At 26.7% G+C, this 13,940-nt stretch overlaps 1 protein-coding gene across 4 annotated transcripts in view; it reads right to left on the bottom strand.

The window, feature by feature from the left end:
- Positions 1–13,940, bottom strand: part of LOC132918880 (GTPase-activating Rap/Ran-GAP domain-like protein 3) — a 327,934-nt gene that overhangs the window by 13,118 nt on the left and 300,876 nt on the right. For all 4 annotated transcript variants that reach the window (XM_060980221.1, XM_060980248.1, XM_060980231.1 and 1 more), the window contains 3 exons: positions 4,791–4,889; positions 4,504–4,664; positions 2,540–2,653 (listed from right to left, as the gene is read on the bottom strand). In XM_060980221.1, the coding sequence (XP_060836204.1) occupies positions 2,540–2,653; positions 4,504–4,664; positions 4,791–4,889 (374 nt within the window). The remainder of the gene's footprint in view (positions 1–2,539; positions 2,654–4,503; positions 4,665–4,790; positions 4,890–13,940) is intronic.

Below are 13,940 nucleotides of genomic sequence, written 5' to 3'. Positions count from 1 at the left end.
CCATGGCCTCATGCTCATATAATAATTAATAATACAGAAATATTCTCAAAATAAAAAAATATGGAAAATCACGATGTTAATGAAAATAAAATGTTGAAACATCAAAATTTCTAGAAAAAAACTCTAAAAAATAGCTATTTTCGAATTAAAAAAAAAAATATATTTTTTAACTTTTTACCAAAATAGTTAAATTAAATTAAAATATGAAATACTTGTAGTGCTTGTTCCTGTGAGTCTTTAAAAAACATAATTATAATATTTCCATTATTTCGGGAGATACCGCAATGGGTAAATTCTCACGGGACACTCGATCTGTATATACCATAATACATGAACTAACCGAAGGCAAAATAAATCTTAACTGTGGTTTCATCACAAACCGTTGTTCAGAAAAATCTAATGACGTTTAATTTTTTATCACACAACATTATATTCCAGGATAATATTGATTTTGAATATAATATATTATGTAACGAAACCGCGGAATTCGCTTTGCTGTACAGTAGAAGGCGTTAAACATAAATCGTAAGTGAGCACAGATAACTGTAATGGATTGTAATGGAAATGTTAAATTTGAATTCAATAATAAATCATTGTATACGAACGATTCTAAGCGGAGATGATGTGTCAGCCTCTATTTCTAAGGATATTTAGTAATATATTAATATTACTGTAAATATTATTCCAGATTAATTTGAAAAGTATCTGCTGGCAATTTTTCCTTTTAAACTTCCTTCTTATTTTTCTCAAAAAGCACTAACTGATTTATTATATTATGAAAAAAATAATAATAATGAAAAAATACACATAGTTTAAAACCAATACACTTATCGTTACGCTCAACATTTAAGAATAACAATAACTACTTATTTACTTTTATTATTTATAATAATTATAAATTACATTTATTTTTAAAAAATACATTTTTAGTAGTTATATCTATCTATAGCTAACCATTTGTTTTAGTGTTATACACGTAGTAAGTCTATGTCAATTTAGGCACAGAAAACTTTTTTAAAAAATGGCCTGAGGTAGGCATTCCAGTTAGCTTTATATTATACAGTGTATTTACTAATTGTTATTTAAACGTATATCGGTGTCTCAACCAGCATTTTAAAGGCACCTAATAAGGTTTGAAAATGTACGAGGTCTCGCTATATTATATTATTTACGGGTATGGAACTAAAATTGCTTTATTTTGTTTTCGTGACTGTGGTGATCATAAAATCCTAATTAAGTCCTCAAGATATACCACAGTTTATTGTAAAAATTAATTAACAAAAAACACGTCCAGAGTTAAAAACATGAAGCAAATAATATCCGAAAAGGAAACGTGCATATTCAATTTAAAAATTAGAGGTAGGTACTTTACAATTAGAATGTTACACATAACAGTGCTATATTTATATATTTTCAATTATTTTAACACAAAATTATAAAATAAGATTGGGTTGTTTATTTTTATTATTATAATAAATGTTTTGAAATAAAAAATGAAAAGTTGTACTTAAATTAAAAAGTTAAATTTGTTAATTATCCGATAAATAACTTGACAATCCATCATACATTTAAATCGATAAGATGTTTTTATTTTTTACCGTTTTAACAGTATTAATAATAATTATAAAAAAGTTAACACATATAAATCAAATCAATTTTTAATCCGTCTACTCGAAATCCTAAATCTAATTGAATGAATAATGTTATATATAGTATCCTATAGAACAGTGTTTCCCAACTTCTTTTACTTGTGGAACCTTTGCAGGAGCTTGAACGTTTTGTGGAACCCCTATATAATTTTTGGAGCTATTCTATGTTTGAATCATAATTCACATAAAAAATATTATTAATTAATTTATATTTTCCCGAATTTCTCACGGAATCCTTGGTACCGGCTGATGGAACCCTTAGGTTCTGTGGAAAACCAGTTGGGAAACACTGCTATAGAATACAATAGATATAAATGGATCCCTGGGGCCGATGCTAAGAAGACTTTTTTGACAAGGGAAATCAATTAAGTAGTTGTTGCGGCACTGACCTACGTGACAATCTAGTGTCATGATTAGAATTTTTCAAAATAGGGAGAGTTTGGAATTATATTTAAGTCTAGTAAATAAAGTTTCATAGTTATAGTTATAAAGATATAAATTTAAGGTATATATTATACATGTAGTCTGCATAGGATTCAATATATTTAGCTATCGAATATGTATATCGAGTGAATTCGACAAAGATAGATAGATAATATTTACTTCTAAAGTAAATTTTGATCACAACTTTGCACTCGTTAACTAACAAACTTCATAAACGACTTATATTTAAATGCTAATAATTAGTCAAAATATATTCTAACAAACATTAAGAAGACTTAAAAAAAAATTAAATTTTTATTTTTTAAACATCTGATGAGCTCCGATGACATTTTCAATATTGTGTACCTATCCCTGTATATTTATACATGATAATATAAACAAATATAAAATTAAAATATATAATATAAATATAATATAACTATTATGCAACACAATATTATATTTACCCTCAGATACATGAACCCTTCGACCGTGTCCGTATCGCTGGCCGGGCACCAAGCCGTCCAGGCAGCCGAGTGTTTCCATTGCATCAGCGTCAGTTTGCGGTTTACACAGATTACCTGCCGGGTAGAAAATCGAAATTATAAGGACCACCTACGAGGTGGTGGATAGTTTTGGTTCAAAACGCTGCGGGTTGTAACCATAAAGGGTATACACACATGTATAAAAATTATATCAAACGAGTATCACCTGTCCACCTGTCTACTCTATGATATACGATAATAATGTACCTGAACTTTATAATATACGGGGCAGGTAATACGAGCAACATAGTCGTAGGCATTCCACAGTCAAAATTTCGGCAACAACGGTACAAACTCCTCTCGACGTCTCTCTCCAACTGCCACCGCCATTCAACACCACAATAAAGGAATAGTCACTTGCTATAACGCCGATGACGTGCAGTGTAATGTGTATACGTGTACTTAATAGTGCATAGTATTATAGGTCACTCGATGACGATATATAATAAAACGTTTGCACGTCTTGTATAATTAATGTCAACTTTTTGTATAATAATATACCTATAACAATATACTTACTAACCCGAGGATTTCAAAGTTGTGATAAATGGATGCAAGACAACCCTTCATAGACATACCACATTTCTGATCATACTAATATTATTATGTATAATAATATACGGACGACTCACGCGCTTAATAGTTGTAATGCGTACCTACCAACCTATTATATTTTATAACAATTATAAAGAAGTACCTTATTGTACACGACGGATCGTAGCATAGGCGCAACTATATAGACTGTACGTATTTATACAATATCTTTAATAATACTAATAATAATCGATTATTAATAAAGTAATAAATAAAAGATTTATAATAAGTTATACTATTTATATTAAAATAATTATTCTGTCTTATAAGTTGCAAATTTATTAATATTTTCAGTTTTTAATATTGACTTGTTAAATATTTTTCAATATTTAACAGTGATAAGTTTAAAAATTCTTCTTGTCATGCTAGTTCGTTGCCATTTTTTTATTCATCGCATTACATAAATTAATGCACTAGTTTAAATACATAATTAATCAAGTGATTAGGGGGAGAGGGGTTGATAAAAAAAATTTGATGGTGCTAAGCAGTAAGCACTCCATAGTTCTCACTTTGTTGCGTCTATGGCACTGTAAAATTTCCCCCAGTATAATCTGCAGTATGCGGTTAACGCGGAAAAACAATCTACTGCAACACGATTTATATTAGTGGCTTATTAATGCGTGCATAATATAGTTTGGGTATAAACAAAAAAATGTTTACTTTTAATTAACCAACATAAATATTAAAACCGTTGTTGTTTTTGCATCTGATGTTGAGATTAATTTTACCGAAAAAATATATACATATATTCATATACAGGTACATTATGGTTATAGAAACAACGTCTATTATACAGTGAATGTACTTTATGAGTTATGACGAACGCGGTTTGCCGTTTTTACGGCAACCGCGTCCATCACCGGTAATTTGATCGCAGGGTTAAATACTCGCAAAAACCAAACTTATACTATTAGCATTATTATTATTATATGTGTTTGTAGTGTTGTGCGTCAGGCCGTCAGCGGTCGCATTTACGCGTTGTTGAATTGCCCTCCCCCCCAAAAAAATGTATTGTTGTGTTTAAATTTATGCAAGACATTACGTATTGCATACAAATAATGTACTGTGTATAATACACTGTATATGGTAATTTTTAAGTGTATCATGTATTATAATATAATCGTATCATATACGTTTTCGTTTAAAATAGTATACATTTTATTTAAATTATGAAAAAATCTATGATTCATTATTGTATCAAGTCCTCAAGACGAAAATCGAATAAGACGTTGTCTTGTTTACGAAAAAAAAGTATCATGTTTTAATAATTATAATAATCATAATATATTTACCATTTTGAGCCTCGAACCGCCGGGTTTACTAATCGCATACATGCTACAGCCCCTGGTACGTTCTAGTTTATGGTCTTTGAGGTCCGGTTTGCTTTTTACTTCAGTCTGTACGTCCGCATCGAATTCAGACAGTCTGAACACGTATATCTTGCTGTCACGCCCTGCAACCACAAAATAATAACCGTAAACGACAGCGATATTATCCGACCGGTGATAACACGGCGTGTTTTCAAAAAGACAACTACACGTCTTATGCTGTTGTTCCCCGTTATAAAACACATACGTACCCTTTTCGGTCCTGAACAAAAGGATACCGTGAGCTTCCACAACGTTCAACTGATTGGCTTGTATCGTCTTATCGAAGATTTGCCTCTGTGACACGCCGTCTGTTGATCAATAAAAAAAAAAACTATTATGGGCCACAGATCAAACTCGTGGTAATATATTTATTTAAATATTAGCAAAAAAGTTTGTTTAACAAGTTACTGATATTTAGCAATGCATACATACTATGTATAATTGATGCGCAGGAATATATAGGTAAGCATGTATACTTTAGAGATCGGTTTATATGCGTTTAGAGTACGAGTAGAAATGGATTTGCAGATATAGATGATAGATTAATAGTGAAAATTATACACTGTATAATACTGTAATGTAGTAATATATACAGGAGTGTAGTTTAATAATTTAAAGCCGTCCGAAGGTTTTAAATAAACTTTATTATTCCCGCGACACTCAGATTCGTCCGACTATACCGTGGAAAATCGAAATCACGCAGTCAAAAACCATTAGAATAAAGGACGATACAATGACTAGCGTTTGTAATAGGATTTGTATTTAAAAGAGTAAAGAACTAGTATACAGTTTTGATAAAACGTATGAGTTCACAATGAGTATACAATGAGTTCGAAAACGTATATAAGCATATTATAATTATAAATTGTATAAATTATATTATAATATTATTGTAGTCGAATAAACAATAACTTTTACCGAATTTCCAAGAAATTAATAATTCGGTTTATAGTCATTGTTGTTTATGGTTACATTTGAATAATAATAATAATAATATATTTACAAATAAAATAAATACTAATTTAAACGAAATATTTTTAAATTGATTTATGTTGAAACCACAAAATTATTTTATTCTGCATTTAAAAATATTTTCCGTTATGATTTTGTTAATTTTTAAACGAAAGATTCTAAAAATGAATTCAAGAAACCTTTATTTTATTTTTTGTTGAATAATGAAATCAAGAGTAATTGGTTTTGGTTCAAGTTATACGTTTGAATATCATACAACAAAAAAAAACCAACAATTATAATTTTTACTTTTAACAATAACACCAGCTATTGTATTAATGAAAAAGAATGCATTTTATTCATTGAAGTTAATTTTCATTGTCACAAATGCATTGTAATACAATATTATTATAAATAATTAAATTGTTACACTCTAACGCAAATATATGGAAACCATTAAATCATATCACTTATTTTGTTTCTATTGTTTTTCAAATCAAACACATCTGACACTTATAACTTAAGCTTTTGACCTAAAAAAAACCAATTTGTGTAACAATTTTGATACGCGTGGGCCGCGGGTACTTATATATATATATATATAGGCATGTTTGTTTTCTCAATTATGTTTTGGTTGTACTGTTTCTGAAATTTCATAAATACACAACAACGTCGGAGTAAAATGTGTGTAATCAAAATCTGAACAAAACATTCAATCATGTAAAATTAATCGATGTCGAAATTATTTTAACGATATTATTAATCAAGTTATCCGACATAAAAATTCGAGTTACAAACGTTCATTATTGACCTTAAACGGCTTAAACGTAAGATACCTGATCTGTGAATTCGATTATAAGTTATAACAGAATATAATAAACCCAGAAGTTAAAATGTTTAATCAATTTAACGCAATAATATGATTAATCCGATCTAACTCGCTGTATAGACATTGTAAAATCATTTCATCATAAATATTTATGTAATAAATACATTTCAACATTTAATTGTTCTCAAATTAAATAATAAAATATCTTTTATATAAAAAATATATTTATATTTAATACTACTTTTTAATATATCTTGCTTTTGACGTTTCTTACGTTTTATCAAGCTAATAATATTTAATTATGAAATTAAATATTTAATAAAAATAAGTATTTGTAATCATTGTTAGCTATAATGCCATAAAGTAAAAATGTAATAATTGTAATTTTGTTAAAATTTAACAAAAATGTACTTTTTTGAGTACAACAAAAAACTGTTTAAATCGTTATTAAAATATGATTTACTAAAATCTGTGCATGCAATAATAAATAAAGTTAATTAAATTTTTAAATATTTATTAATATTTAAATTATTTTTAATTTATAATGTTTCAAATAAAAATATGTTATTTTGTCTCGAATTGTTAGTTATATATCTTATAATCTTATCAAACATATATTTACTTTACATCCTATATATATATATATTATATATATAATCTAAAAATTTAAAAACAATCAATTTTTTAATTATTATTATTATTATTAATTTTATACTAACCAAATTGATTTGGAATGTTTTTTCATAAGAGTAGGCGAATGTTTTATAATTATATTTAATGTATTTATAATAAAAACAATAAAAAAACTAATGTCTAGAATTAAAATTATTATTTTATTTTATAGAAAGAAAGCAATAAAGAAAAATTAATATACACGATGAGAAAATAAGTAAGTTAAAAAAAAAAAACAATTAAAAGTTTTACTATATGAATAAGAGTTTGAGTATAAAAACTTAAAAGATTTTTGTTAAATTAAGGTTTACTCATGAAAAAAAATTTAAAACTGTAATATATTAGAAATAAAAATTAGAAAAGTTTTTAATTTAGCTGCAGGTATAAGACAAAAAAGGGGCTTGGGAGATCAATTTTTCAACACGTAAACTATTTTTTATACATAACATGGAAAAAAATAACATTATATTAGAGATGGTTTTGGCGAGGGTGAGAGAGGTTCGATCTAATCTTTTGATATATCGCTATTTATTTTTGAACAAGTGATTTAAAGGCTAGAGACACCCGGTTGATATTTATGGGTAAGAGAAGGAAGTGTCTTCGCCAGTATAATTTATTATCATCCATTTAATGACAGCCCACTCAGATCGTACACCCTTGAACCACTTGTTCGAAAAGTGGACAGAGATTAATATATATAATATATATATTATTTTTATATAATATACTGAAGGGTGAGCCATCGTGTTTTCTTATAAAAAAATATAGATTAAATAGGTAGTATATACGTCAAGGAGCTAAAAGTATAGTATTACAAACACTTTGTTACAATTACAACAAATTTATCAAAAACCATTGATAAAAATATCGCTACAGTAAATCTTCCGGATAAAAATATATTAAAAATAAATATCGTTTCAGCCACCAAGTTAAGAATGTTTTGGTTGTACTTAAAATAACACAATTTTTTAAAATTTAAAATAAGAAAAATTAAAATAATATGTAAAAAATAAATGATTACAAAATATATTAGAACGCGTACAATAAATAAATATTATGAGAGAAGGAATCAGTAGGCGTGAGTGTAGAAGGTAGCACACCAGATGAATAAAACACGTTATGAAAATAATAAATGTGATCAAATCAAATCAAGAACGTGTTATTTGTATAATATGTATTTTAAAGTTATTATTTTAATATAAGTACTGGTAATACGGCTAGGTGAACAAATATCTTGTTTATCATGAATAAAAACAAAATATCGTAAAATCGTTTTGGCGCTGAATACTGATAAGAAAAAAAATATTAAAAGACATTGTTGTTTTTTGAAATGTACGTCTAGGCAGTCGCAAAAAGTTTAAGTTTGGGATGAAATATAAAATAATTAAACTATAGTGTTTATTAGTTTATCGGTACTAGACGGATTAATTTAGCATACGACCAGTAATAGTAAACAAAACAAAAACCCGAGCTATTGGATAAACTTCTGTGAATAATTTACTGTTAAACCATAAGACGCTTAGTAATAGTAATAATTAATAAGACTTTAAAAAATGTTTTATCTTATATATTATATTATCTATCAATATAACGCTTTATTCGGGGTATGTTCAATGTTTCTTTATAGATTTACTTTTATTTAGCAGGGTTATTATTTAAAGTCGTTTTTCAACATCTGAGTTAATAATTGCTGCTAAAACAAATTCAATAAATAGACATACATTAACATTCTGGTAATTTATTGTACATAAGTCTTAATAATATAGTTAAATATTATTTGAAGGTTAAACTTTAATTTTAGTATTTATTTACAACAAAACTTATTCAAGCAGGCATTCATTTTTTAGGGCACAATGTAAAAATTAGGCACATGCCTTATAATGGTATCATATTATATTTAGTTATAATTAAATATGGCATCGTTTCAAAATTGATTATGCAATTGACATTTTAAAGTGTAAATTAAATTTAGGTGATGTGTTTAATTAATAATTATGCACATCTGTCATGTGATTATACCTGGTATCGTTAAAGTAATTATGTAATGTATTATAACGTTTAATTGTAATTAATAAATGTATTTCGATCTTCAATTTTTAAAACTTTGACAACACGGCGTTTTAGATAGGCAATTTAGCTTCATGATAATGATTCCATTTTTTGCATCACTGTGGATTTTACTTTTGACATCAATTATCTGACTAAATGGTTTAGGTTTAAACACCAAAGACGACTGCATAACACCTGAGTCCTGACTTATTAAATTATGATAACGTTGATGTACACCAGAAGCTAAGTACATTACAACTACTAAAGTAATGTAATATTTACCAACACATTGGCATTAATTGCTTATGTTTATTAGATACCTAACATACTTCCTTAAATATCAAAATATTATTATAAATTCTAGAAATATTGCTGAAAATAGTAAGACATACAGACCATATTATGCTTAGTATTGAAGAAGCAATAATTCAAAATGTTCAAATAAAATGATTTTACAGATCTTCGAAAGGTTTAGTCGTACAAGATTTTTATTTATAGTCGATGACATTTGAATTTTCATATTTTTAACACTTATCAAGATTTAAGGCATAACCGAATTCTGAATTGCATATAGTGTGTATGTTACGGAAAACAGTACAATATTCGAACGTATAGTAACTATGGTTTTGCCTAAATTGTGAGTATGTTGGTCACAACTAAGTTTACCCAGAAAAAAGTCAAATGTTACGTTTTGTCTAAGTATTATGAGAATTTCTCGGTTTTATTTTGGGGTATTTTTGAGGATTGTCCGATTTTAAATTTTGTTTGTTACACACGCATTACGTGCATAATTTTACCTTTTTATTATGTTTTTGTCAAAGTGAAGAACTCGGTATATTATTATGTATATAATAAAAAGTTTTTTTTTTAGTAAAGTTTCATTAATTTGAAAAGTATTAACGTTTTAGAAAATAATTTGGATTGATAAAAGAACTGTTTAAAAAAAATATATTTTTTCATTTGTTATCGTTGAAGTTTTTAAGTATTTTACTTATTTGAATGATGACATAATATTTTTTATAATTTCGTGTTTAGCATATTTTTGTAAGAATTTCAATGTAAAATATTGAATTTATAAGCTGATGTTAATTAGTTAATAGTATAATTTATTAAGATAAGTTTAACCGTACCCATGTGTCACTTCACTCAACTCTTCAACATTAATTAATTTTATAAGAAAAATAGTTTGAAAAATTAAGAAGATAGGCAAATGGATATCGTTCTGCTGTGAATTAGGTATTAAGTGAGTGACTATTATGGATGTGTTAAATTTGATTCAATGATTTATCATTGATTCTGAGTGGAAACGGTCAGTGAGTCTTTATCGCCAAGTATATTTTGTGATATATTTTTTAATACAGCAATTAAAGGCATTTATCTTACTTTTAGTATTGCACTAGGTTGAAACATTTTTTTCGAAAATATTGTACTTATTATAGAACATCAACTTATATAACTCAAAATTAAATTAACATTTTTTTATAAAAACCGTAAAACAGTAAAAATAAGTTCATAGTATAAATAGATAATATTTTAAATGAAATCAAAAATGTCATTGCGTATAATAAAATTCAAAAATTTATAATAATATAATATTAATATTGAAGAAGTTTTAAGGTTCTACGAGTAATGTTTTTAAAATATCAAAATAATTAACATCGTTATTTATCTAAAATAAGTAATTTTGTCAAAATTTGAATCAAAAATTTTTTTTATGTATTTCTAACTAACAAAGATTATATTTTTCGAGATTTTAGAGAATTATTTTAAAATCCTAAATTCAAATGCTTGTAAAAAATATTGTGACTATAAATTTTCGACATTTTTTAATTTTGAAATGAGCTATTTATTAGGAATTACAATTTTAAGTATTTTTACCTATTTATACATTTTCTTTTTTTGACATTTATAAAAAAAATTTAAAATTAATAATAAAAACTTTGTGAAAACATTAAGTTTCTGTGTATATTCGTTTTTGAACAAAACAAAATAAAGATATCCCTTAGTCGAAATATAGTTTAATGAAATATTCTCCCTTTTCCTTAATTTTTTGTTTGTTTTTTCCAATTTTTAAAAAAAGTATTTTTATTTTGACTTCTCCAAAGTACAAACTAGATCCTTTTTGCTACCAAAAATTAATTCCATTTTTTAAAATTAAAGCATTTTTTGACTACGCATGTAAGCCTATATTTACAATATCTAGTGAATATATGTAATTCTGAAATTCACTACGGAGAATATGAGCATAGCACGAACGTTACAGACCAAGACTTAGTATATTATAGTACCTTAGTATAATAATCACGTAAATGTGTACAGAACGCATAGGTCGTTTTATGGGAAAACATAAATCAATAATAGCAATAAACAGTTTTTATCGTTCATCGTAAGTTTGGCACACAGCCAAATAATTATGAGTTTTCAAACGAACAGTCGATGACACGTGGCGTGGTTCTTCGAAATTTATAATAATTTAAATTGAAATGTCTTTAGTCGTTATCGTGTTCAAACAAATACATAGATGACTCATAAATTATTTTCACTGTAAAACCTGTATATCATTGTAAGTATAGACGAATATGCGAAGTGTGTCGTAAGCGACCAGCATGGGTATAGAGTTGAATCCTTTAACGTCACACGGTTATCAGATTCGATTCATTCATCCGACCGCCACAGGGTCATTTAACGATTCAACGCTACACACTGTTCTAACAATGTTTACCCTTCGGCATGAAAACAAAATTTACCCCGTGCAGTGCGCTAATGGTCTGGTTGCTAAAGTGTGATATAATACGTGTATGTATATTGTATAAAATATATAATAAATATACAATATACAAATACACACACACACACACACACACACACACACACACACACACACACACACACACACACACACACACACACACACACACACGCACACACACACATTATATAAAATATATTATTATTTTTGTACAACGATAGTATTTTAATTTACCATTATCCAAAAGGGAAAAATACAAGAACTTCTATAAAACATATTTTTTCTCTCTCACAATTATAAACGTACGTGGATTAATGTAAAAATAAATAACTTTCTACATCTACCAGAAAATAAGTGTTATAAATTTAAATGAAAAAACGCTTTTTTTCATCAGTTGCCCAACAGCGCAATTAATGTAGTTAAAATTAGTAAAAAGGTAAAATTTGGGATTTCAGAATTTTCCTTTTTATATTTTTATTTAGAATAATTAATTATTAAAGATAACCTTCAATCACAATAATTAACTTATGTTTTAAAGTACATAAATAATATACTGTACATGTATAATTAAAATATAATATTGATACTTTATTAATACGTTCATAATTAGTATAATAACAGTCTGTCGGAGATGTTCATATTAAGCTAGTTGAATATTAGTTACACATTTCCATAAGTAAATAAATCTTACATGCATGATTAGTTTAACACTAATAATATTTTATAACTTATATCAATAATGTTATTTGTAAAACGAGTTTAATATTTTGACAGTTACCTACTAAGTGGCATCATATAGATATATATGTATGGTGTGTGCTATGTACTTGTGGTTAATAAAACTTAGGAATCTAAGTTTGGGGTTAATTTAAATTCAACACTATTGATATATTTTTTTTACTTAAATATTCTGTAGCTATTGTAGTTAGGAAATGGTTGTTTTTTATGGTTTAGCGCCACTGCACCTATCATTACTCATGGTTATCTAATTCAATTTAATGAAATTTACATTAATTATTTTTCAATAATTGGCTGTGAATAGATGTTAGTTATTGTACTTTGCTTGTGCTATACACAGGTTTGAGATTTCCTTTAAAGAATAAACCATCAAATGAGACCTACTCGAAAGTTTTTAGACAACAAAGAGTGGAAATAAACAGTAGTTTTAATTAGTAGTTTTTTTGAACCAATTGAATTGAATCATAAACTTTGATAATTGGAGTGAATATCGGATTTTAGTAAATATAATTAATCAAGACTTCATAATTCGAAAAATTAAGCTAGATATTATTATATTTAATCAAAATAAAATACAGACAATTGTGCGTAATTCTGATAATTTAAACTTGGCTAATTATTATTACCAATTTTATTTGTGGCATATAGTTTGTATATATAGTTTGTATTATAGTTTTTATTTTATTCTAAACATAAATTGTAAATGTTTTGGTAATCACCTGTAGAGACCTCTATTATAACTAATGAATAATGCTATTGCTAATTATATTACTCTCTACGTATAAATGGCTTTTACAGCTGAAGGCATTATATGATTGATTTACGACACAACATTCACGTTAATTAATTTTCAGCACATATACGTTTTATAGATGCTGATTTTTATTGATCAATTTATTGCGTATTTGTAACGAAATGTATGATGTTTTACGAAATTGATATGAACATCGCCGTGATTGGAATAACTCACCAGAAATAAGAAAGAATAAAAATAATAAAATTAATAATGAGATTAATAGACAAAAAAAATCAACTTTTGCATATAGGTATTTTAAATGAATTGTGTACCATTATAATACAGGATAATTTAAAAGTCTTCATCCTATTTAAAAAAAATCATATTCATATTAAAAACGTAAATACAGAGGTTGGGATGGGGATGAAGTAATAAATATTCTAAAAACAATGAAGTAACTTAATAAAGTGTGTTAAAAATTATTATAAATATGCCCTACACTGGCCACTTGCACACATCTACATGGTATTTTTGTATTTTATCGTCTTAAACATAAATGGCGACAGTTCTCAAATTATTAAAAATGCTTACAAGACACATTTGTTAACAATGAATATGAACATAAAAAAAAACTA

The sequence above is a fragment of the Rhopalosiphum padi genome, chromosome 1 (genome assembly GCF_020882245.1).
Source record: "Rhopalosiphum padi isolate XX-2018 chromosome 1, ASM2088224v1, whole genome shotgun sequence".
Lineage (NCBI taxonomy): Eukaryota > Metazoa > Arthropoda > Insecta > Hemiptera > Aphididae > Rhopalosiphum > Rhopalosiphum padi.
Note: the sequence above shows the minus strand (reverse complement) of the source record. Positions and strands in the feature narration are given on the sequence as shown.